Consider the following 27377-nt stretch of genomic DNA (forward strand, 5'->3'; position numbering starts at 1 on the left):
AGTAATTCATCCATCATATAAAATTCAAAAGGTACAAGAAAGAATTCAGTGAAAACTCACCAGTCTTTTCTCACCAAAAGAAATCAATGTTTCTAGTTTTTGTGTGAATATATCATTCTGAATTTCAGTGTACATCCCATCACTGTCACCTACAGACACACACACATGCATCAAAGCACAGGTATACACTTCACACACACATCAACCATGGTGATTACACAACACACAAGGTTTTATACTTGTGTTATTTAATATCATTTGCAACATATTCTGTATGAAATACAAACATAAATAAATACAAATTCTCCATTCTTTTGAATCACCGCAAAGTAATACACTATATGACTAGAGAACAATTAATTTAACAAGTCTCTACTGATAGACAAAGATTTGCTCTCTGGAATGAATATTATTTGACAAATATAAGGGTATACCAGGAAACTAAATATCTGGAAGTGAAATTTTTGGATCAAAAGCCATATGCATTTGCAATTCTGAAAATGTTGCCAAACTTCTCTTTAGTGGTGTTATAGTAATTTACACATCTACTAGCAATGTATAACCTCAGATTTAAAATTCTCGGAAGATGGCGACCGAGAAAAGCGGGGCTTAAGAGCCCCGCTAACAACCAATCTTCATTACCACAAAATCAGCGCCTTTCATAGCCAGAAAACACCATCACAAGAGAAATAAAAAAATCACCAGGCTCCAGAGAGAAAGCGGACTGAGAACAGAGCTCAGAGCCACAGAGGAGATACACTGGCCTCACCCCCGAGGACGAGGCAGCGGCGCCATACTGCCGGCGGCAGCGGCAAATTCACTGGACGGCTACAGAAAGCCGAGGTGAGCCGCTGCGGAACAGCCAGGCGGGATTTCTCAGCGGAGGGAGCATCTAAAGCTCCCAGTGGCTGAGCTCAGCACACGCTGCAGGGATTCAGAGTGGAAATCAAAACCAAGAAGAAATACGCCAACCTCACGGCCGAGGGTGTAGCAGTGGCGCCATATTGTCACCGGCGGCAGCAGCAGAGAATTCACCGAATCCAGTACAGCTACATCTGAGTACTCAAGAACAGTGAGTCAAATTGCGGGCCACAGAGGAGAAATCCCAGTACTATACTCCCTGGGACTTGACCCAGTCGGGGAGGGGCGGTGGCAGAGATATCACACCATAGGAGAACGTGCAACCTGGCACCCCCCACAGTCTAAAGCAGCCTCTATCCACTCTCTGGGTCGGAGACTCTGTGATACAACCCAGTAAAGGAGTAGTGGGGTCTGAGATACTACAGACTCGAGATCCAGAACACCTTAAGTGAAGTCATAGTGACCCAAGGGAAGAACCCAGAGAAGGCACAAACTTCCGAAATCATGGAAAAGAGGAATAATACTGGAGCAATAAATGTCCACAACCCCACAACATCAGAATCTGATAACACAGAAATCCAAAGATCTCTAGAAGATCAAATTAGGAAAATAACTTTAGAAATAATAGAGGTGCTTCGAAAAGAACTCAGAGCCAAAAAGAGATAAAGGATGCAATTAATGAAGTAAAGGCCTCAATTCAAAGCACAAACAACGGATTAGACCACATGGAGAGCAGAATCGAGCTCTTAGAAGACGATCATTCCAAAAATGAACGCATAGTTTCTAATCTAGGAAAAAATATCCGACAGCAGGAATCTGATATTGAAGAAATATGGGCCCATTGTAAGAGAGCTAACCTAAGAATAACTGGAATAGAGGAGGGAAAAGAAAGTGATACCAAAGGGATCAACAATCTCTTCAAGGAAGTAAGAGCAGAAAATTTTCCAAACATAGAGCAAGAGGTTGATACAAAGGTCCAGGAAACTTATAGAACTCCCTTTAGACAGGATCGGAGAAGAGGATCCCCACGCCACATAATTGTCAAAATGACCAATGTGGAAGCCAAGCAGAGAATCTTAAAGGCAACAAAAACAAAGGGCCAAGTGACATTCAGAGGTAAACCAATTAGAATCACTCCAGACTTCCCAAACCAAGTCATGAGAGCCAGAAGGGCTTGGAGTAACATATTCCAAACTCTGAAAGAAAACAACTTCCAGCCAAAAATTTCCTACCCAGCAAAACTTTCTATCAAATTAGATGGAGAAATAAGAAGCTTCCATGACAAACAGAAACTGAAGGAACTTATGTCTTCAAAACCAGCACTAGAGAAAATACTCAAAGAGATTAACTACAAAGAAGAAATAGGTAACACACACCAGAACCAGAGAAACAAGAGTTTCCATCCAACAGTCAACTAAGATTGGTTATCTGTGGAGATTCATTATTTATGTTAGTCTTTTACCTATCTCTAAATGGTATTATTTGCCTTTACTGTTGTCAATTTTTAGGATTTCTAGTTGGAATATTAATATACCTTCAGATATGGCATTTGGAAATATTTTATCCCATGCTATTAGTAACTGTTAACTCTGTTTACATTGTCTTTGGATATACAATTTTTTTTTATTTTTTAGGGAGTTTGTATACTCTTCTGTTGCCTGTGCCATTGAAATCATAACCAAGAAATCACTGCCAATTTCAATGTTGTGAGGTTTTATGACCCAGATTTTCTCCTAAAAGTTTATAGTCTTAAGATTTATATTTAGGTCTTTTATCTATTTTGAGTTAATATTTGTATATGGGATTAGGTAAGGGTCCAACTTTATTCTTTTCCATGTAATTATTATGTTTCAACAATATTTAGTTAAAAGATTATTATTTCCACCACCAAATGTTCGTGGAAACCTTGTCAAAAATAACTTGACAATATAGGGAAGAATTTAGCTCTAGGCTTTTATTTAACTCCAATGGTTTATATATCTGCCTTTAGAATAGTACTATACTGTTTCAATTATTGTAGCTTTATATGGTTTGAAATCAGAAAATATATATCTTCTAGCTTTGTTCTTTTTCAAGATCATTTTCAGTATCTAGAGTCCATATTCCATATTAGGATAGATTTTTTCCTGAAAAATAAATATATAAATATATGATAGTTTCACCTAAAAAAAAAAAATAGAAAAAAAATATTCTCTGGTAAGAAAGAAAGTAAAAAGAAATATTGAAATGTTATCTTTAAGTCATCAAAAGCTTGGTATCAGACAAATGAAACTGTTATGTGAGATTATCATTTTTAATTTTGGATAAATTGCTATAATACTAGATGTCAACCACTAAGCCAAGCATGGGAGGGAGGGATGGGGAGAGAATGGGGTGGGGATCGGGTGGGGGCTGACTGGGCGATGTGTGCATGTATGTCTACAAAAGTTTGTATCCCACTATGATGTATGAATACAGTGCACCAATAAAAAAATAAATAAAAAAAATAAAAAAAATTCTCTGTTCTTTCTATCAGTATTTTATCACATTCACAATCTACCTTGCTGCTCGTTGTTTCCCAACAGACCCTACTCCGGCGGATTAGGTCATTGAGCCGTCCTCGCCTCACCCTTCCCACCCCACCTACACTGCTGCTCCGCTCTGAACACTGCTCCGCTTTCCTCTACTCAGCTACTCCTCAAACCATTTCAAGTTCTACATTTTATGCATGTTTGCTGGTACCTGAATTTATGTTAATTTTAATTGTACTGGATTTACAATCATTGCCAATTTATAATCTTTTTATTGTGATGATTATATCATATCCTTCCTTTGAACATACTATAGTTTTAATGAATTAAAAAATGCCCATTGGGCTGAGAATGTAGCTTAGTGGTAGAGAATACTTGTTTATCATGTGCCAGGTCCTAGGTTTGATCACCAGCATATCACGCGCCTGGGGATGTAGCTCAGGGTTAAAATGCTCCTGGGTTCAATCCCCAGCACAAATTATAACCACAATGAGATACTAATAAATACATATTTGGTATGGCTAAATATATTGCAAATGCTGTTAGGATGTTAAAATGGTGTAACTACTTTGGAAAACAATTTGGTAGTTTCTTTAAAGTTAAGCCCATATCTACCATATATTTCAGCCAATCCACACCTAGATAAATTACCACACAGAAACAAAAGCATACATCTATACAAAGACTTAAAATGGGGATGTTCTCAGAGTAACTATCACATCAGAGCAGTAAGGGAGTAACCATCAAAGATCACCCTGGAAAAGTTATGGGGAATTTTTAAACCACAGGTAGGAAAATATCTTGTGTATGTGGTACTGGGGATTAAATTGAGAGGCATTCTACCTCTGGGCTACATTCCTCAGCCCTACTTTATTTTTCATTTTGAAACAGTGTTTCACTAAATTGCTGATGATGACCTCAAACCTTCAATCTTCCTGGTCTCCACCTCCCAAATACAAGGATAAAAGGTATGTGCCACTCAAAGCCAGGAAAATACCTAAAGGTTCATCCCTACAGTCTTCCTATGACTAGGCTCCAGACTGCAATAAAGGACCAGAATGAAGTGTGAATAGAGAAGACCAAGGGTTCTAACTAATCACCAAACCCCCAGGGATCTTCAGCGATGCATGACAATCTGCTTTTGTCTAATATCAAGCCATTAACAAATGTTTTCCGTCTTGTAGACCTATGTCTAGAACCTATGTTCTAGACCTATGTATGAAACTGTTAATTAAAAAAAAAAAAACTGGTGTGTCAAGAGTTATTTAACTCCCCTTGGGATTTTACTTTTCTCAAAAATGTTCAGGTACAATAAGACCTGGAAATAGGCTAACAGAAAAAATTAAGATTGCTTTTTAGTACTGCAAAATACCTAAAGGTTATAGAGATATGCCCTCAAAGTAAAATTACTCTGCATAAACCTGCATGCATTCCCTCCTAATGGTTTCCCACCTTCACCTCTGCCAACAGGCAAAAATGGATACTTACAACCCAGGCCTGGGGTAGTGCTCACGCCTTCCAAGGAACCATCAGGGTATCTTTGCTTATTGAAAAATGAAGCTATTTTGGTCCTTCCTTTTTAGGCTGGCTGTCAACCTAGGACCTGGAGACATGCAGGCTGCCATCTGCCTCACCCCAGCTGTTACTGACCTGCCATCCGTCTCCAACCAGGGACGCCGGGTATCTGCCAGGTCAGCTAAGCATCTAACGAAAGCTGCTTGACACCAAGGGGCAGCGTGGACAAATGTGCTGCACTCAGCTTACCACACAACTCCAGCTTTCTGGCATTATGGGTGGCATGCCACTCTCCATGGCAACACAGAGAACTGTTCTGAGAAGAGTGACTTTCCTGTGGAGTTCTGCCACCTCCTCTTACTGTATGACCACTAAATTCAATGTCCTCGCATTTTTGCTGAAAACCAAAAGGCTACTTCAAAAAACGTTAGATTCTTAATACATAGAGAGTGCTCTCTACACTGGAAATTTCTACCACTTCTGCTTCAGGGATGACTATTCTACTGCAGGTTAAATGGCCACTTCTGACTACTGATACTATGATACACCAAAAGGAGCAAGTTTAATTTCACGCATCTATAAACCACCACGGTCCCAAAATGATTCAAAAGCCTAAATAAGCCTTTGAAAAAGCAATTTGCAAATATACTCAGTGAAAAGGACATGAAATGGAAAGGAGGTCTCTTTATGGCTTGAGTTTGCATTCCATTAGCACAGCAATCAGATACTAATACAGGAATGGCTATAGTTTGTTATAACCACAAAAATAATGGCTTTTACTGAAGGCACAGTTTTCCTGGTATGTAATTTAACCTCCTAAAAATGGAGGCACAAAGCCTGCTCCCAGGCTCCCTTGTCTACATGTGGACAATGTACATGGATTGTGGGGGTGGGGTGAGCTCAGAACTACAGACTAGGTAACCCAGTAAAGATGTTCTCCACAGAGTGGAGAGTAAAGGAAGAAATTCCCATTATATAAAACTCCATAAAAACTCATTGTAAAATAACATGGACTCTAGGCAGACAGATCCCCAAAGAACAAAGAGCCACAACAACCCACAGACTACAAGAAAGAAAAGAAATTTCTTTTTATCCTGTAATTCTGATTTCTTACTTCTCTATCATGCTCTGTGCTACAGTCTTTCTGAAATTCCTTTCGCCTCAGTTTCCTTTAAAGAAATTACAGCCCCATCTGGGAGCCTCCCTGAAAATCATACACTGGCAGACACTGAACTGTTTCCAACACTGTCCCGCTGCTGTGTTGACCCCTGCGGCCCTCCCTCCTTCCCTGCTCAGGACAGGCAGCATGGACACACACCTCTGCATGGTGCATGCAATCTGTGTGTCTCAGTGTTTGTACCTGTGAAATAAATACATGAATCTAATTCTTAGGAATGCTGTAAATTATAGTAAAGCAAAGGCAGGAAGCCCATTTTTCTTTCAGATGCCAATGAGAAGGCATATGGATAGGAAATAAAAATCTTTTGCCTGGGGGAAAAATGTTTTGCTCACTGTTTTAAAATGAATATAGGATATATAGATACACACACACACACACACACACACACACACACACACACGTTTATATACTGATTTATTAAAAACAGTTTTAAATACAAAAGATAAATGTAGTCATGATGACCAGTGTGAAGCCACCTCACCAGCCCTGGCAGCTGAGCTGCTGTCTTAGCTTTCTCCCAGGTCACAGAACCTTCTCTGCTGCTGGCAGGCAGCATGGCTTCCCTCCTCACCATGATGGTGACATCACAATAAAGCAGAAATGTTCCTGTCAGATTCACTCAGTCCTGGCTTCTTGACAGAAAGCATACCCCCCCACACACACCTCGCACGCGCATGTGTACACACACACACACACACACACACACCCCTTCTTCCTGCTCCGGTTGGGAAACTTAGGAGACTGGGTATGTTTAAGCTTTCATTTAGCAAACAACACCCATCAGCTATATGCTTGTCTTTCTTTGTAAGATTCAAACTAAGAAAAGAAAGTCTTTACATGAAAAGAAAACAAAGACCTACAATACTTCAAAAGGCCTGGGGAAATACACAGGAATAATCCTAGGCAAAGGAATCTATTTTTCAAATAAGAGCTCACAGCAGGATTCTTGATGTTACTTTTTTTACACTTTAAATCCTCTGGTGGTCGTGTGAAGCCTATAGACTCCTTCTCAGAACTAGTTTCTCACAACCAAAACCAATTAGATTGAGATACAATTATCAAGACACTAAGAAATCTTCAAGCTAAGGTAACATATGTGCTGCTTTATTAACACATGAAACAACATTAGCCAGCAGTAGGTTTAATGACTAACAGTTTCTAAGCTGTGATGAGCACAATTTTGTAATATGTACGTAAATATAATGTGATATGATGCTGCTAAAATTAGTCTTCTGTTGCCTATATTCATAAATGACGGAAATGCTAAACATTATTGACAGGTTTGTGAACATGAAAATAAGACTTTTATTCTTATCCAGAAGCAAAGGGCCTGTGGCAGCATGACCTGGCCTCTCCCCTCCCTCCAGACCTCATTCAGTCTGCTTAGAGTATGTATGCAAGAGCATATCCACGCCTTCTCCCAAACTCCCAGCCTAAATTACACATACATGTACATACAGGTGCATGCATACTGCAAATACGATACACACAAGTCCTTCCTATGTTCTTATTTTAACTTTTTATTGTCTTATTTTAGTCATGTTTTCTTTATTTGTTGTCAGCATATGGAGGATTCTATCATAAATCGGAGCCATTGTTTTGACATCCCATCTATTTAATCAAAACTAATGTTCTAGACATGACAGCACTTTTTTAGTTCTCTTATCCTCCCTTCCATTACCAAGAACATTAGCTCTTTTTTTAGTCAGCTTATTTAAAAGAATGAAATGTTTTGTGGCTTCCTAAGTACTGTTGTGTTTGTATGAGACTAGTTAGAACTTTGGAAGATGTGAGCAATGGTGATTGGCTAGATTCATTAAGTATCTTACTTTTGATTCCTAGCCTTAAAAAATAAATACAACATATTTATGCCATCTAAAATCTAAAAGTTACAAGTTATAAATTCTTAAAGATTCTCTCAGGTTGAAAACAGGGTGCTGATCCTGAAGATAGCAGTGGCCTACGGTTCTGTAATATTAGTTAGGTCTCCAGTGGTTGTGACGTCAAACAACCCTGCATGGAATGACTTTAGATATCTCAGAGTATATTAGGCTCATGGGTTTGAAGTGAGGCTTCTTAATTCTCCATAGCTAGGAGCTTCTTACTGGCCTGTCTTGAGGCGTTCTCATCCCCGGGCACTGCTATCATTTCGAGCAATGCCCGTAGCAGGACACTGCCTAGGCTCAGCTCTTTCCCTGCCACAGCCTTCAGGCACCAGGCTCTGCTAGCAGAGTAGCTGTGGATCTTCTCATCTAGTGATCTGGTCTCCCTGAGCCAAGAGCTGGGTTGTGGTGGCGCACACTTGTAATCCCAGCATTTAGGAGGCAGAGACAGGAGGAAACAGGAAATAGTAATTTTATGAATCTTTCAATAATAGTCTGGGCCATACAGAATTGGACACAGGTAAACAATCATGGAAGGTCTTGAAGGTATACTTTAATGTATGAGGATGGGGACAGTGTCTTACTGAATGCTGAATCACTGAGGTCAATTACATCCCATAGAAGTACCTGTAAATTTGGGACATATTTCTTACAAGACTATGACACAGTGTCTCATAAGATGGGATTCTAAGAAATAGTTATATTTAGATCTGGGCAGGGCGGCACATGCTTTTAATTCTGGTACTTGAGGATGAAACAGGAGAATTGCAGGTTCAAGGACAGTTTCAGCAACTTAGCGAAACCTTGTTTCAAAATATGGGGCTGGGGATATAGCTCAGAGGTAGAATGCCTCTGGGTTCAATCCCCAGTATGTATGTATATAGGTATGTATGTATGTACGTATGTATTTCTCTCTCTCTCTCTTATAAACACATACATACTTCTATTTAAAAACTGGGACTTTTCTGCATTGTACTGTGAACAAAGCAAACAAATGAGAACTTCCCAATACTAGTCTAAATACTCTTCACCAGGAACAAATATAACTACAAAGCAACCCTCTAGTCCCTAGAGCCACAAAAGGGAGACAGGGCTCCCTCACATCAGCAATCCACATATGTCTACCTTAATGAACTGTAAGATGGCACTTGCGATTAGGACCTAGAACTACACTTAGGACATTACTAAAGGCAATCTTAGATTTAAAATAAAGGGTTTTTAAGGTGTGGAATACAGCCTCCTTGAGATTTATATTAAATAGAAAACATAAAAAAGGTGAGCATATACTCAATTCACAAGGAAAAAAGCTTCATCACCCTATAGCAAAACTGAATAAAAGAAAATTGAATAAATTTTTACTGAAAGAATGGAAGCTTTAAAAAATTATACCTAGATGTAAATAACAAAATTATTTTTATCAAAAGAAAGAAAAAGCAAATATGCTTTCTGAAAACATTTTAAATTTCAATCTGAGTCTATTTTTAGAATATAAGAATTGGAAAAAATCACAAATTAGACTTTTAAAATAGGAATCACTAAAATTTTAGTTGTAAGTTACTAGTATGACAGATAAGGGATAGGTGAAAAAAATCAAGCTAAAATAATGAATTATAATTTATTTGACCAGTCTTTTATTTAATAAGAATTAAATTATTCCAGTCAATGTTGTACTAAACCTACATCTTTGTACACATAGGAAAGTACATCTATCTTTCCCAATGGAATTGTTCACAGCTCTAGGAAGTAATGAAACACTAAACGTAGTAACATAAAAAACATTTTAAAATGTACTGTTAATTGAAAATTGGTGATAAATATCTTATATAGAGTAAATTTCCATCTGCTAAAAAAAAAGAGGGAGCAAAGCTACATACAGGCTGTGTACCCTTAGTTCGAAAACCTAAAATCTAAAATGTTCTGCCAATATCTGAAACTTTTTTAACAATGAGATAATGTTAAAAGAATTTTGAGTTTTGGAGCATTCTGGATTTAGATATTGAGATGAGGCACTGCTCAACTCATAAAGTCTATGCAAATATTCCAAAATCTGAAAAACTCTGTAATCTGAACTACTTCGGGTCCTAAGCATTGCAGATAAGGAATAGTTGACCTATTCATATAAATGAAAATTCTTACTTATTAGATTGGCAAAAAACCAAGTGTGAAAATACCCCTCTACTGGCCAGGCTATAAAATCAGGTCTCTAATACATTGCTTGTAGGAATATAAACTGATAAAAACCTCAATGGAAAGCAGTTTGGTAATAGCTATTGAAATTATAACTGTAGGTACTAATGAGAATTATGTAGAAAATACATAACCACAAGGTTAATTATACTGCATATAATAACAAAAAAAATTCTAAAAGTCATTTAGTAGAGAACTGATTTTATAATAAACTCAAAGTATAAATTTGATGCAGTTGTAAAAAAGTGAAGAAGCTTTCTATATACTGATATTTTCTATTTTTTCTCTCTTTTTTTTTTTTGGTACTGGGGATGGAACTCAGGGGCATTCTACCTCTGAGCTACAACCCCAGCCCTATTTTTTATTCTTTATTTTGAAACAGGGTCTCATTGAGTTGCAAATGGTCTCACTAAGTAGCTGAGGCTGTCTGCAAACTGCGATCCTTCTATCTCAGCCTCCCAAATGCTGGGATTACAAGCGTCCATCACCATGCCTGGCCTCATATTTTCTCTAAAACATAAACTTAAAAATTAAGGTGTCAAACACTATATTTAATATATACCATCTCTTGTGTTAAAAGGGAGTGTAGGGACTAAAAGGTGTAGCTTGTGCTTAGTATATGTGAGGTCCTGAGTTTAATCCCCAGCACCAAAATGAGAAAAAAATCAAAAAGAAAAAAAAGTGTTGAAAGGGGTGTGAAATCAGAGAACACACAGCAAAATGGAAGGGAAAACTTACTTGTAAAGGTAATACTCTGCATGGTCTATCTCTTCTCGTGATGCAATGTTGTCCACAAACTAAAAGAGAAAAAGAAATCACTGGTTGAACACAAGTTATACTATGTATCTGGCTTAGTATATTCATTGATCTAAGAAAGACAGGGCACCAACTTTATTGGAACAATGTTCATATAATATAGCTCCATCCTCAAAATCCCTTTATGCTAATGCAAACAAAAGTATATACAATAGCTTCTCCTTTTTTGTATGTAGAACCTTGGTCAGAAAAACTAACCCATACCGGAGCCTTGTTCAGAACAACAAAGTCACTATACTGATAATCACAATCCAAATGAACAAAAAAGTACTCCATCCCCCAAAACAATGAATTCTACCCTGAAGTAGAGACTCAGAGGCAAAAAGGATAGGAGATAACACATGTTGTGAATATAATTAAAACTTCATGATGGGGGAGAAGAGAGTATCAAGGAGGAGACTTTCTAAAAATAACTAGGACCTGTAGATGTGATTTAGCAATTCCTTAGGAGACAGATAAAAGCCTGCTATATAAGCACAGGCGCTGGGCTTGAGCACCAGTTCTGATAGCTGCTATGTGGTATAAACAGATGGCATGGCCCCTCTGGGACTTAGCTGCTTCCTCTGCATGAATGGGACAAAGGCTCCCACCCTGAATAGTATGAGGCTCCAATGAGAAAAAGTACACGAAAACTCTTTAAACCTTAACACATATTATCCAAATCAGTATCAGTTTTTATAATCCATAAAGGAATGAACCAATCGTCTTTCAGTTCTCCAAAATACCAATTATGAGTCCAAAATTTAAGTTATGCCCAGCGGATCTGTTTCCTACTAAAAGAAGAATGTCAAGAGGCAGAAAGAAAGACCAGGACTAAAAGGAAACTTTATCCTTTCCCTTTCTTTCTCTCTTCTAGTATTAATAATGCCTTGAATTTTATGATGTTAATTTCTACAAAAAGCTTTCACAAGATCTCATTTTAGCATCACATCACCCCTATGAAGGAGATCCTATTGTCCTCACACTGGAGATGAGGAAACTGAGAGGAGCTCCACTGCCCAATATCACAAAGTGAGTCTACGATCAAGACAACACAAGACCAAGAACTTTGATGTCTGGGTTTGAATCCCAACTTGTCCACTTATAAGCTGTGTGAATTGAGATAGTTTCCAGGTCATTCTATGTCTTATATAAATATAACGCTTATCTTATCTGGCTGATGCGAAAATTAACAGAAATAATGTATTTGAAGAAAAATACAATCACTGGCAATAGAAGGTGCTCAGTAATGGTCACTGTCAATTAGTACTCATGATTCCTAGTCTAATGTTATTCTTCCATTCACTGTCTTGAAGCATTTAACATTAAAATTCATTCACTTACAGAATTTCTCAGCTACCAGAAATATTTCTTTTTTTTCCTTTCTTTTGCCGGTCTGAGGATGGAACCCAGAGGCATTTGACCTTGAAGCTATAATCCCCTGCCCTATTTTTTATTCTTTATTTTGAAACAGGGTCTCACCAAGTCGCAGAGAGCCTAAGTAGCTGAGGCTGTCCGTGAACCGTGATCCTCCAGTCTCAGCCTCCCGACGCTACCAGAAATACTTCTAATACTAATAAGCAAATTGCTCTGGAGGAAATAACTTAAAAAATATATAATCATAAAGGAAAATATTGTGTCTTAAGAAAATTAAACTACACTAGATAGTAATAGTAATCACTAGCATCAGAGTCTGGTAAATTTATTACCTTTTATTTCAGCCTCCCCCCAAATTGCTATGATACCATAAAATATCTATTAGTAACTGCAAAAACATACCATACTATGAAAAAAAAATTCCTATGAATGATATTCATTCTCTGCAGCCTCACCTATATAAAGAGCTTTCTTACTTTCTTCCTTGTTCTTTGAAAACACACACACACACACACACACACACACACACACACAGTTTATGTATATATGTATGTATATGTTTCAATGTTCTTACCCGTGATATTGTTAAGGAACTAACAGGCAACTTTCTCTCATATGTTTTGTCCATTAAAGATGCAAGGTCAGCTGTGAAGACAAAGATGGAAAAAGAATCTTGTTAAATATATACATTTCCTAAGAAAAATCTAACAGATAACACTACTCCCAGATGGCTGCCAACATTATAACGTCAGTGTTAAAACAGATGCTCACTTTTGCTCTTTTTAATTTTAAAAAATTTTTTAATTTTAATTTAATTTTATTTTTGCGGGTCTGGGGATGGAATCCAGGGGCATTCGACCTCCAAGCTACAACCCTATCCTATTTTTTTATTCTTTATTTTGAAACCGGGTCTCACTTAGTTGCAGAGGGCCTCACTAAGTAGCTGAGGCTGTCCGCGAACTGCGATCCTCCGGTCTCAGTCTCCCGAATGCTGGGATTACAAGTGTGTGCCACCGCGCCCGGCTTTCCTGCTCTTTTTTAGAAATAGATTCTATATATATTTAAAGAAGATAAATGAATATTAGTAACACTTAAAAATTTAAGAATTTTAAAAGATCTTTTACATAAAGTGTTATTTCTCACAAACTCTAGGAAAAGAAATTAGATGGGAGACTGAGAAGGGAAAGAGATTCATTATTTACCCATTTATTCCTTTTGCATTGTGAACCTTGTAAGTATATTAGCTTTTCCAAAAACTGAAATTTATCATGTAACTTTCATACATTCCTTAAACAAATCAGAGAGACTCCCTGATGACCCACAGTGATTTTGGCCCGAACTATTCATATATGGGCTGTATAGAAATATTTGGTATTTCTAAGGATTACACTTTTATCTGATATTCTAAAAGAATCTAAAATTCTAGGCAACACAATTCTCTAAAATGTTTATTTCACATCATTTGCTTTTCAAATTTACAGTATCTTCTTTCTCAACCCACTCTCACCCTCAGCTCATGATTTTATCTAATTTCACTGAGAAAACAGAAGCAATCAAGAGAACTTCATCCTTCCAGCATCAAATCCACCAGGCTACTTGCATCTGTGCCTGTATACTTTGCTTTCTGTTGTTACAGAGGATGGATGGCTTTAGAAAACAAAGAAAGCTCTTCCCTTGTCCTCAATATCTTCTATACCTACTTCTCCTTTTCTCAGCTCTCTTTAATAGTGGAGACTCCTCCAAAGAGTCAACTGTCACTCCTTCCTTCCTTCCCACTCTTAAACTCACTCTAATCAGATTTTGATTTTGATCACTCCACTGACATCTCCTCTGGGAGGTTAAATTCAGTGAATAACTCGCCATCCTCATCTCACCTGAGCTCTTTATCTACAGCTGACTCCTCTATCCTTTAAAATATATTCATTCTCTCGGGTTCCTCTGCAGGATCTCATCTTTTTCTTCTCAGTGTTGGAGTGCCCCAGGTCTCAAGAGTAGAACAGACTCCTCCCTGCACCATCTCTGCTCAGTCCCTTGTGATCTCTCTGGTCTCACTCTCACTGACAGACTTGGCTCCAGGCAATATATACCTGCCCTAATTTCTGCCTTCAATCCCAGACTTGCATTTCCAATTGCACAGGTTATATCTCCATCTGGGCATCTAATAGGTCTCTAAACATTACATGCCATCCTAATTCAACCTTTCACTCTAAATCTGTCTTTCCCATCTCAGTATATAGGAAGGGAAAAGACCTGCTGGCTTAGTCCAAAAAAGCAGGCACTATCCTTGACCCTATTCTTACTCACACCCACAGCCAACTTGTCAGCAACTCCTACAGGCTCCAGATTTGAACTATAGCTATATTTATATCATCATTGCCACTGTTAAGCCATTAATATTTCTCACTTCCCGATCTTGCTATAATAGCCACCTCACTCTCACCCTGTAGGCTGAGGGAGGCTTTTAAAGCACAAATAAATCACCCAGGCATGGTGGTACAAGCCTGTAATATCAGTGACTTGGGAGGCTAAGATGGGAGGATCGCCAGGTTTGAGGTTGGTCTGGGCAATTTAGCAAAACCCTGTCTCTAAACAAAAAATAAAAAGTGGCAAAGAAGTAGTTCAGTGGTAGAGTGCCAATGGGTTCAATCCCCAGTGAGAGACAGACAGACAGACCGGCAGGAAGGCACACATACACACAAACTAGATCCTGTCATTTTCTTTTTCCAACCAGCCAATACTTTCCATTATACTTAGAATAAAATCCAAAATATTTTCTAGGAACTACAAATGTCTACACAAGATGGTCTGTGGTTTCATTTGTTTGTTTTGCTTCTTACACTAAAAAGTAAAATTCATGAAGGCAAACTGAGTTCACTGATATATTCTCAGTTTCCATGAAAGGCACTCAGTAAATACCTAAAGAAATGAGTATCTGAGTGCAGTGGCACAACTTTAACACAGGTGCTTGGGAGGCTAGGAAAGAAAGCATGCTGGTTCAAGTTCAGCCTGGGCAACTTAGTGAGTCTGTTACAAAACAAAAAATAAGCCGGGTATTGTGGCACAGGCCTGTAATCCCAGTACCTGGGAGGCTGAGACACGAGGATCACAGGTTCAAGGACATCCTTGGCAACAGCATAGTGAGACCGTTTCTTTAAAAAAAAAAAAATTAAAAAGGGTTAGGGGTATAGCTCAGAGGTAGAGGACCCCTAGGTTCAACCCTCAATATCACAAAAATAAAATAAAGTGGGCCGGGGAAAAGCTTAACAGTAAAATGTTCCTGGGTTCAATCCCAGTACCACCACCACCACAAAAAAGAAAAAAAAAAAAATTACTAAAAGGAACATAAGATAGAGAGAAAAATAAGTGCTTGTATTTCCAAGACATTTTACTACTTAGTGAAATTATTATCAAGTAATAAAGAGACAGAAATAATCAATGACCAATAGTTGCTGATGACCTCTTGCTGTGCATTTAGCTATTTTTTTCCTCTCCTTGTCTTGGGGCAATGGTAGCATCTGGGAGAAAACTTTCCATTTTTACTCTTTTGTAATAATGGGGATTGACCCCAGGATCCCATGCATGCTAGGCAAGTGCTCTACCACTAAGCTACATGCCCAGCCCCTTTTTAAATTTTATTTTGAGATAGGCTCCTGCTAAGTTGCCCCTGCTGCCCTAGAACTCGCAATCATTCTGCCTTAGCCTCCTACATAGCCAAGCTTACAAGTGTGTGCTATCATGCTTGGCTGAAAAACAACTTTGTAAAACCCCCTAAAACTTAAAGAGATTGAAGCCATGTAAAAAAGAATATATAAAAATAATAAATACTTAAAACCCCTTCACACTATTTAACATTTATTCCATGATTAATACTGTTAGATTTACTTGTTCATGGGATAGATATTAAATAGTTCTCTCATTATACCAAATCTTTATGATCCTTGTTAGAGGCCTATGTTGTAGTGACAGGCAATAGAAGGAATCATCTCCCTACACTCAAAATTTATACTTTAAAAAAAGCAGAATCAGGAGCTACTGGCTTGACATGCGCTACAAGCCCTTTCTCCTTGTGGGTCTCACACAGTGCACAACGTCTAGCCCAGCACGTCCCTGATCACCGTAAAGTGGCAAATCAAGATTGCATCTGAAGCCTTCTCACCAAGGCATCCTCCGTCAAGTAAAATCAGCTGGGACCTCAGGCAACAGCTGCAGAACCCGCGCCTGATGAATATTATTTGCATATTCAAGTTAGAGAAAGGTCTGATGCTAAATATACTATGTGAACAATCACCTCACATTATAGTGCTGATGTGATGAATGAGGCAGAAAACTGCACGGGGCAGGAGGCAGGAGGGCTGAGGCAGCTGTGGCTGCAGAGGACCGGCTCCGCAGGCTCCTGGGCCCAGCACCTCCACAGTCAGAGGCACACTTCATGTTTCAGCGAGGGACCAGCAGATGCACAGGTTCTGTTCATGGGAAGTGCCAGAGAAGATGGTGTTTTGCATGTCACTCAGTTGCTCAGGACTACGTACTGCGGCTGATGGTTTAAGGCAACAATTACTACATGGAAAATGGACCTGAAGTTTACATTCTTCATTTAACAGACCTCGAAGCTGTGCAGACAATGTGGAAATAGTTTTAGAAGATGAAAAGCAGGCTGGTGTTGAAGTGTCCTTTGAGTCTGAAGACAGCAATGCCACTGATGATCTAAGAACATTTCACGGAGGCTCCTGAATCAGAGGATGATGGCACACAGACCTAGTGGGGAATTTGAACCCTGGGGCTTTACAGCTTCAGGCTGCCAAGCCTTACACTCAGAGGGAGACTAACTTTGTAAGTTTGAGGCAAATCAGGGTATCCAAAGTTTTAAGTAATAGCTCTAAAAGACTGCAGTCAGTAAAGCACTAGCCTGTCATGTTTGAGAACTGGTGTGAAGGGAAGGAACACAGAAAAGGCCCTGGATGTTGTTCCTAAGCTCAAAGATATTAAACAAAAATTATATTTCTAGAACGAGTTGGACTATATATATCCTTATAAAATTCCTTCCACTGTAAAAACAAAACACCTAAATAAATTTGTTGTTGTTGTTTTGTGGTGCTGGGGATTAAACCCAGGGCCCTCTACATGCTAGGCAAGCACTACACCACTAAATTAAGAGTCCCAGCCCCAAATAAGATATTAAAAAAAAAAAACCTCTCTATGTAACTGAGCTTGTAATCCCAGCATTTGGGAGGCTGAGAACAGAGGATCGCGGTTTGAGGACAGCCTCAGCTACTTAGTGAGGCCCTTCGCAACTCAGTGAGACCCTGTTTCAAAATAAAAAATAAAAAATTGGGCAGGGATTGTAGCTCGGAGGTCAAATGCCTCTGGGTTCCATCCCAGACCCGCAAAAAAAAACAAAAAAACAAAAAAACAAAAAACAAAAAACAAAAAACAAACAAACAAAAAAAACTTAACTGTTTAAATCTGAGTTTATAATGACATTTACAACACCTGCACTGATCATCTTTAGAGGATATTTTGAAAATTGCTTCTTATACATATTGCAGGATAACTAAAATGTTAAAAAAGAAAAATTTACCTAGGAAAATTTTTCTAGGTAATAAGTGAGGAAGAAATTATAGAATTAAAATAGGAAGTTGCAGCCCCAAATGAAAATAACAGCCCAGCACTGAGCATGAGTGGGGAGGAACAGCCACATGCTATGTGCTTCCTGAGGAAAGTAAACACCTCCTCTGGTGAGATATAATTACCGACAAACACCAAAAAAAAAAAAAAAAAAAAAAAAAAAGCCCTCAATCTCTCAGTCCTTTTTCTCCAATTCTCACTTAAACAGAACATATGTATGGTAGAGGAAAATTTTAAACACCACCATAAAGATGAAATCAGCAAATCTACAATGTGGGAAACTCAAGAGAAAGAGGCTTACAAATTAAATGAAAAAAATGTTTATGACATTCAGGGAAATGTAAACACTGAGGGGCTAATGGTGTCATTTGAGTAGCATTATAGTTATCTTTTAAAAATCCTTATCTTTTAGAGGAACATATCAAAATACATATAGGTGATTTTTTTTTTTTTTTTTTTTTTTGCGGGTCTGGGGATGGACCCAGGGGCATTTGACCTCCGAGCTACAGCCCCTGCCCTATTATTTTTTTATTCTTTGTTTTGAAACCGGGTCTCACTGAGTTGCAGAGGGCCTCACTAAGTAGCTAAGGCTGTCTGCGAACCGCGATCCTCCGATCTCAGCCTCCCCATTACAAGCGTGCGCCACCACGCTCGGCTCATATAGGTGATTTTGATACCTGACTTTTGGTAAAAATAAATTGACAAGGCAGTAGGTTACCCACAAAACACTGGCAGGGAATTGATAAATGCTGAAGTTGGGTGAGAGTACATGAGGGTTCATACTACTTTCTTCTTCTCTACCTTTCTATAGCAAGATTTAAAAAGAGGCAAGAGAAGAGGGAGGGCATATCAACCACACTGTATGGGCCATATTGGGATGCTGATTCAATGAAACCACTGAATATACAGATTTATGACACCATCAGGGAAATGTGGAGACTGGCTGGACATTTTCATATTTAAATGAGATAATGGTATTAAAAAGCATCATCTTAGCTGGGTGTGTGGTGCATGCCTGTAACCCCAGTATTTGAGAGGCTGAGACAGGAAGAACCCAGGTTCGGGTTAGAGGTCAGCCTCAACAACTTGGCAAGAGCCTGTTTCAATTAAAAAAAAAAAAAGGGCTGGGGTGTACCTGAGAGGCAGAATGCTCCTGGGTTCAATCTCCAGTACCACAGCAAAAGAAGAAAAATAAGTAACATTTTTTAGAAATACATAAGAGAACACAAGTAGGAAAAAGTTAACTATGAGCTGATTAACTGCTGAGGCCAGGTGATAATAAAGGGAGTTGTTATAACCTCTCTACTTTTGTATGCTTTACATTTTCCCTTACAAAACATTTGTTTGTGTGTGTGTGTGTGGGGGGGGGTAACTGGGGATCCAATCCAGGAGTACTCTTATCACGGAACTATTTCTCAGCTCCTTTTATTTTAAAACAAGATTGGCTTAAGTTGCCCAGGTTGACCTCCAACTTGTTCCTTCTGTCTCTGCCTCCCGACTAGCCAGAATTTCACTTATGAATCAATTCTTCAAAAAGTAATCTATGGTGTTAGAAGTTAGGATAATGGTTCTTTGAAAAGAGCAGATGCCACAATAATAGGCTCTGAAAAGATAAGAATGTTCTATTTCCTATACAGCTTTCTTAATTTGTGATAATTAACCAATCTATGTATTAACATTTGTGCATATTTAAGCATGCATAATGCATTGCAATAAAAAATTATTTAAAAAAAAAATCCACCAGGTTAACGCAAAGGTAGAACTCTTCTCCGGAGAGCGAGGCCACGCCCCGCAGTCCTGCGGCCCGAGCTCTCCAATGGGAGCCGCGGGGGAGAATGCCTCATATCGGCCCTCCACCTTCCTCCAATCAGCGAGCCCGCCCCGAGCACCTCACGGCCCTCCAGCTCACGGCGGCCAATCACAGCGCTCCACATGCCCAAGGCGGGTCTGCGAGCTCGCGCATGCGCAGGGCCCTTGCCCCGCCGGCGGCCAGCTCCTGGTCGCCCGCCCCACTCCAGTGGCAATGGTTTATCATAGGGACCACACTGCCATCTACTGCCCGATCCGCGGAGGTGCAGCCACAGGTGCGCCCTCAGCACTCAGCTTGCAGGGCCTCTCTAATCAGGGCCCTAGGTCCTCTAAAACACCCAAATAAAACTTAGGGAAAGCAGGTAGCAACCTCACGTGGAAGGGAAAAGCATGCCAGTTTTAATAGAGGAGGTAACAATTAAATTCTGTTACACAATAGGGAAAAATATTGCCTTCAAAGGCCTCTTTTTCTTATAAGTGGCTTCCTTCACCTCACATGTTTTTACATAGGGGTAAAAGCAGGAAGCCCGCTATATGTCATGCCAAGGCAGGCACTACCATCATCCCTAATTTATTTGCAGAGGCACCGAAGGAGATGGCTGAAAGCTGGGGAACCAGGATGCAAACCCAGATGTCTGCCTCTTAAGTGCAGGCTCCACATCACACTGGGTAAGGAATATACAGTAATGTAAAAATGAACAGTAAGAAAAACTGGTTCTGACTGGCTAGGAATTCAGGGTGTCAGGGCTGGGGGTGGATATTGTAGGCAGAAGGACAACTACTGCGGAAGCAAAGAGTATTCAGTATGCCACATCTTGTATTGCTTTTCCAAGAACACTAGTCTTAACATGGAGGAGACAATTATCTCTAAGTCATATTTATAGAGTGCAAATTATGCCCATACTTTAGCAAAAAGATCCCGCTTACTCAGATATTCATGATAAAGTTCCCAGGATTTATGTCCAAATAAAAGAGCTGATTAGACAGAGAACATCATGGTCTTCATATCGGGACAAGAGTTAACAATAAACTTCCCTGGGATATGCCATTCCCTTATTTATACTTCTAGAGCACTTGGCTTATAATTCATATGTGGCACATCAATCTTTGCTGACTGAAGTTATGTTGGTGTCTGAGCGTGTATTGATTTGTTAATAAGAGTTATATTCATTGCTAATAACAAATTTTCATACTTAGGCAGAACAATAAAATCCTTTTTTCTCTATTAGCTGTCAGGCAAGAGCTGCATCCAGGACTGACCTTGGTCAGCTAAAAGTTGGCTGAACACTGAATGTTAAAACACTGACATCCATATGTAGAAAAAGAATTACATAGACTCTCACAACAGTTTAAAGTTAAAAGATATTGCCGGGAGTGGTGGCGCACGCTTGTAATCCCTGCGCTTGGGAGGCGGAGACGGGAGGAGGAGGTTTGAAGCCAGCCTTGCTGGCTTAAGAGACCCTGTTTCCAAATAAAAAAAATATAAAATAGGTCTGGGAGTGTAGCCTGGAGGTACAAGGGCTTCCAGGAACCCCAGTACCACCAAAAGAATAAATAAATAAGTAAAAACATGTGTATGTATAAATGCATCTACATGCATATATTCATGTATATGCATCCATGTTTTCCCAAGCTCCATCCACTAGCTGAAACAAGCAGCAAAATTTTCATAGTAACGAAATGATACTTAGCACATACTTCTTGGTGCACTCTCTCTCTCTCTTTGTGGTACTGGGGATGGAACCCTTCTACCTCTGGGCTACACTCCCAGACCTATTTTATATTTTATTTGGAAACAGTGTCTCTTAAGCCAGTGAGGCTAGCTTCAAACCTGTCCGATCCACCTTCCTCTGCCTCCCAAGCGTGGGGATTACAAGGGTGCGCCACCGCGCCCGGCTGCACTCTCTCTTTTTTGATACTGGGAATTGAACTCAGGGTCATTCTACCTCTGACAGAACCCCCAGACCAATTTTATTTTTTAAATTTTGAAACAAGGTCTCACTAAGTTGTGGAAGGCCTTGCTAACTTGCTGAGGCTGGCCATAAATCTGTGGTCCTCCTGTGTCAGCCTCCCAAAACAGCCTCCCAAAAACAGGGATTACAAGCATGTACCACCAGGGCTGGCTCCAGCTCTTGGTTTCTAATGCCATTCCTTACTAAAGGAAACCAGAGCTCCTCAAAGAAAGGGTTGAGTTCAGGGCTAGGACAAGATAGAGAGAGATGAGCTTTAAACATGTTGTTATGTGGAAACTGAGCAGAGAAGTTAGGAGAGAGAAAGACCATGGGAGCCAGCTTTTCTGAAAGGACTCCTGCTAGCCAAGGTGAGACAAATGGACAAATGGACCACTAAAATAATTAAGGATGGTAATGGATCATTAAAGAGTAAACCCCTCACATGAACAAGGCAAACAATGTATATGCTAAACAGACAAGTGAGAAGAGATTGGACTCTTAAAAATGACAGTCTTCTAAGACACAAAAACAAAGAAAGGACAAGGAAACTATTTCAGATTACAGATAATTAAAAGAAACTTGACACTTAATGCAATGTGAACCTAGAATAGATATTACATTGGAAGAAAAATAATATAAAGGACATTTTGAGTTCAAGTGACAAAATGGAGATATGAATAAAATATTAATATTAAAATTACTGAAGTTGATAACAGTGCTATAGTATATAACAGAAGATCCTATGTCAGATAATTTGTGTTGGAAGTATTCAAGATATATGGCTAAAATGCATAGAACAAAGTCTAAAATAGTTTTTAAAAATGTGTGAATACACACACACACACAGAAAAAAGGCAGAAACAAATGTGACAAAATGGTTACAACAGGGGAAGATGGGTAAAGGATAGACAGGCGCTCTTTGCAATTTTTGTGTATTTAAAATGATTTCTAAGCTGGGTGTTGTGGTGCATGCCTATAACCCAGTATTGGGAGGCTGAGACAATAGGATCACAGGCTCGAGACCAGCCTCAGCAGCCTGGCAAGGCTCTCAGCAATGTTGCAAGATCCCATTCCCAAACAAAAAGACGGGGGGTGTAGCGTGGAGGTGCCCCGGGTTCCATCCCAGTAATTAACACACACACGCGCACACACACACGTGCACACACACACACACACGCGCGCGCACACACACGCGCACACACACACACACGCGCGCGCACACACACACGCGCACACACACACACACACACACACAGTTTCCATATAAGAAGTAAAAAAAAATTACCCCACATACCATGCCATCTGTGACATGGCAAGACATTCATATTACTAAAAAATATTTATAATTAATGGAACCAATTCCATTTTATACATAAATACAAGGTACTTATTTTTCATAATTAAAATAAGCCACATTTTTCACTAATGCAAATTTGATATAAACTGTGTAAAGACAGACTTTTGAATTATTCAGACCTTTACCAAGAGTTGTTCATTTTGTAAATGAAATCATGTCACTATGATGATACCATTCCTGGCATTTGAATTCAACAGAATACCACATCTGCACCCATCTACATTTGCCTTTCATGTTCAAGTGACTCTACATTTAAGTGCAAGCATGTAGCTACTTTTTTTTAATTGTAGTTTTGCCTAAGCATTTATTTATATTTTGAAATGCTTATTATTTGCTGTAAATTACTTCCTTTTTTCTTTTCTCAATCATGGTAACTATATTTAAAAAATATTTTGAATACATAGATTGTATTATCTTTTAATTTAAAGATAAAAGAGGAGCGTTATAAATTATTTGTCTTAGTGCTGGGCGTGGTGGCTCACGCTTGTAATCCCCGCTCTTGGGAGGTGGAGACAGGAAGATCACGCAGGTTCGAAGCCATCCTCGCTGGCCTAAGAGAGACCCTGTTTCCAAATAAAAATATAAAAATGGATCTGGGAGTGTAGCCCAGAGATAGAGGGTTTCCAGGAACCCCAGTACCACCAAAAAAAATTTGTATTAAAAAGGCTATGCTAGGTCTATTACAGTGAGAACCAGACTCCAAGTTCCTTAAGGAGAGGCCAAGATTACTCATCTTCAGATCCTCCACAGCTCTGCTTTGGCCAGCCCCTTCAAATATAACAGTTCCACATCCCACAACCAACTCTGCTCCTGGAATACATCACCATCAAAGAAAGGATGATTTTGAAACCCCTACTAAGGTAGCCAATACTGACAGCTATGTCTCCCACACTTATGGGAAGAATATGTAAGCACAAAAAGGGACTTTAATCTTATCTGACATAAGCCTCCCCAAACAGTGAAAGACATCGTGGGAGAATATTAGGTCAGAACTGGAACAGATTCAAAATTACATCAGTGTCATAAAACTATCACCAGTCTATTCACTTTGCCAATGTCCTGATAATGTTATAAGCACCAAAGGCCAGGCAGAGCCAAAAGTCTCAAGTATGTACATTTTAAAAAAGCTCTCGTGACATCAGTGATTTCTCTTAGGCCTGGGTACTTTATACAAGAAAGGCTACTATCTGTCTAACAATACATAAGGAAAAGAAAGTTACTGCCAGGGAAGCTGTTCTCCAACTATTTCCCTAAATGGCTTACATGAAATTCTTTGTTTTTATACCTCTCACTAGGTAACAGAACAGAGAAAAGTTAAAATAGGCTCTGAAGACCAAAGAAGAGTGAAGAAAATAAAAGGAAAAAGTACAAAATGTAAAACTCTGTAAAGCAGAGACAGCCTGCTTAATAAAAAATGAAAAAAAGCAAGAATATCATTTATCTAAATTCAGACTAGTCATCAAGGCAAAAAGGAAGTACTAAGGGATAGCTAAAATGACTTTGCCCTGTATAAGAGTCTAAATCTTTTTAAGCTTTAAAATGTGCTTCTCTGAACTGAGTCCTCACAAAAGCCCCACTTCCGTATGCATCACATGAGTAAATGATGGGAGACACACGGCGTGACTGCCAATGACACACAGGATAGCCAGCAGGTAGCACCTACCAAGGTGACAATGTTCTTTTTCTCTTGCTTCCCATTTGTGGCTGTCCACGTATGCTGCAGAAAGCAGGCATCTTTTACCTAAGGAAAAAGATAATTATCTCAATAGACCTGTTTTCACAACAATTTCATTCTATATACCCATTCTATTAAAGATTGTCATATCTTCAACTACTAGATTAAATATTAAAAAAATCAAATAGAATATTGCAACCAATACTACACATTTCACAACAAAATATATTCAACCTCTAGCAAGTAGAAGATGCAGAAAATCAACTTTCAAAATTTTATGGGTGAAGATGCTGGTAATTTCGTTCCTAGAACTTTAGAATTAGGAGCATTTACTGCCACTAAATTATGGCACAGGTGAGCCCTAGGACTCCTTAGAACCCAAAACCACCTACTGAGCAACTGCTTAACTCCTTAGTTAAATGTATTATTCGTCTTATTTTGACCAGTACTTACCCTTATTTGCAAAAAGCAAAGAAGAGTACCTTACCCAGTGACCCAGCACCCCAGTGGTAAATAAGGGAAACTCAAAGAGCCAAATTTGAGGTAACGCGCAAGATGACATATCTGTGTTCCCATCACCTGACACGATGTGTAAGGCATTACTAGAGAACATGAACTCAAGGAATGAATGAGGAAGATTCCATGGCAGTGTCATCAAACAAAACTTCTTTGCTCCCAACAGACACTATCAGAAGAGGAAAGGAACACCTCGCAGAATGGAGACAATACTCATACGTCACTTACAAATATTTATAGATATTTGCACATCATTTTTCATGTATCTGGAACATAAAATAGCTCTTAAAACTAAAAATAAAATATAACCCAACTGAAAGATGGGCAAAGGATCTGAGCAGATGTTTCTCAAAAAAAACAATAACAAACATATTTACATACATGCACACAGAGAATCGCCCCACAGTTTCTTTAAGGGATTACTTCAAGATACCCCATGAAACAAAAATCCTGAGATGCCCAAACTCCTTGTATAAAATAGCATAGGATTTGTATATAACCTAGGCACACCTCTCCTATACACGGTAAATGATCTCTACATCACTTATAATACTTAATACAAGTAAATGCTATGTAAATGTTTGTTTTATTACATTGTTTATGGAGCAAAGACAACAACAACAAAAAAAGACTGGACCGCATGTTCAGCAAAGGTGCAATTTAAAAAAATTTATTTTGGTTTGTGGTTAGTTAAATCCATAGATGCAAAACCAGTTGAATATGAAGGGCTGAATGGGTTTGTGTGTGTACATACATATGTGGACACAAATTGCCAGTAAACACATGGAAAAATGCTTAATATCATTTGCCAACAGGGAAATGCCTAACAAAACCACCTGGGAATACCTCTTCATACCCACTACTATGATTATGATCAAAAAGCAGAAAAGCTATTGGTGAGGATGCAGAGAAACTAGAACCCACCATTGCCGGTGAGAATGTAAAAAGGAGCAGTTACTTTGAAAAATGGTTTGGAAGTGTCTCAAAATGCTAAGATGAATATTTACCAAATGACCCAGCAATTCTACTCCCACGTATACCTACCCAAGGAAAGTGAAAACTTGTGTTCATACAAAATTTGTTCATATAAGCCAGGTGTGGTGGCGCACACTTGTAATCCCAGCATTCGGGAGGCTGAGACCAGAGGATCGCAGTTCATGGTCAGCCTCAGCTACTTAGTGAGGCCCTCGGCAACTTAGTGAGACCCTGTTTCAAAATAAAGAATACAAAATAGGGCAGGGGGTATAGCTCAGAGGTCAAATGCCTTTGGGTTCCATCTCCAGACCCGCAAAAAAAAAAAAAAAAAAAGTGTACTAATAATGGACAAAAGGTGGAAAAAGCCAAATATCCATCAGTTGATATGGATATCAAACACTGTGGTATATATACTCTTACAATAAACTATTATTTGGCCATTAAAAATTAAGAACCTGAGAACATGCTCAGTGAAAAAGATGCCAGTTGCAACAGATCACATATTACAAAAATTCTACTTATATGAAATATCAGAACGAAAAAGTATGGTGGTAGAAATAGAGAATGATTGATAATGAATGTAGGACTTCTTTTTGGGGTGATAACAATTTTTCCAAAATTGGTTGTAATGGCTGCATAACTCGTATATATACTATAAACTATAGAATTATATACTTTAAATAGGTGAATTGCATGGCATGAATTATATCTCAATAGCCTTATTTATTTATTTATTTTATTTTATTTACTGTGGTACTTGAGGATTGAACCAAGGGCATTCTACCTTCAAGCTATACCCCCAGCCCTATTTTTTATTCTTTATTTTGAAACAGAGTCTAAGTTATGAAGTACCTCACCAAGTAGCTGAAACTGGCCTTGAACCTGTGATTCTCCTGTCTCAGCTTCCTAAATATTGGGATAACAAACATAAATATTGGGAATACAAGCATGTGTAGCATGCCCAGCTCAACAGTCCTATTTAAAAAAAGAAGAGCCAGAAGTAATGACAGATAATTATCATAAGCCAAACATAACTAGATTAAAAGATGGCTGACTAAACATAATGCTGGAATTCTATTGTTTTTCTCTACCCACCTTTCACTAAAACAAACACATGCTGCGGATTTATACAAAATCCAAGCTTTCCTTACCTTATGCAC

General features: G+C 38.8%; 1 protein-coding gene across 1 annotated transcript in view; it reads right to left on the reverse strand.

Moving 5' to 3' along the window:
• The window catches only part of MRPS27 (mitochondrial ribosomal protein S27), a gene marked incomplete at its 3' end in the record, with an annotated part of 97961 nt that overhangs the window by 66610 nt on the left and 3974 nt on the right, over positions 1–27377 (reverse strand). Inside the window, exons 2-4 of the mRNA XM_080704405.1 lie at positions 24715–24792; positions 12883–12953; positions 10875–10933 (exon numbers count right to left, since the gene is read on the reverse strand). Coding sequence (XP_080560531.1) covers positions 10875–10933; positions 12883–12953; positions 24715–24792 — 208 coding nt within the window. The remainder of the gene's footprint in view (positions 1–10874; positions 10934–12882; positions 12954–24714; positions 24793–27377) is intronic.

This window comes from Muscardinus avellanarius (genome assembly GCF_963383645.1).
Source record: "Muscardinus avellanarius genome assembly, chromosome: 1".
In the NCBI taxonomy this organism is placed as follows: domain Eukaryota; kingdom Metazoa; phylum Chordata; class Mammalia; order Rodentia; family Gliridae; genus Muscardinus; species Muscardinus avellanarius.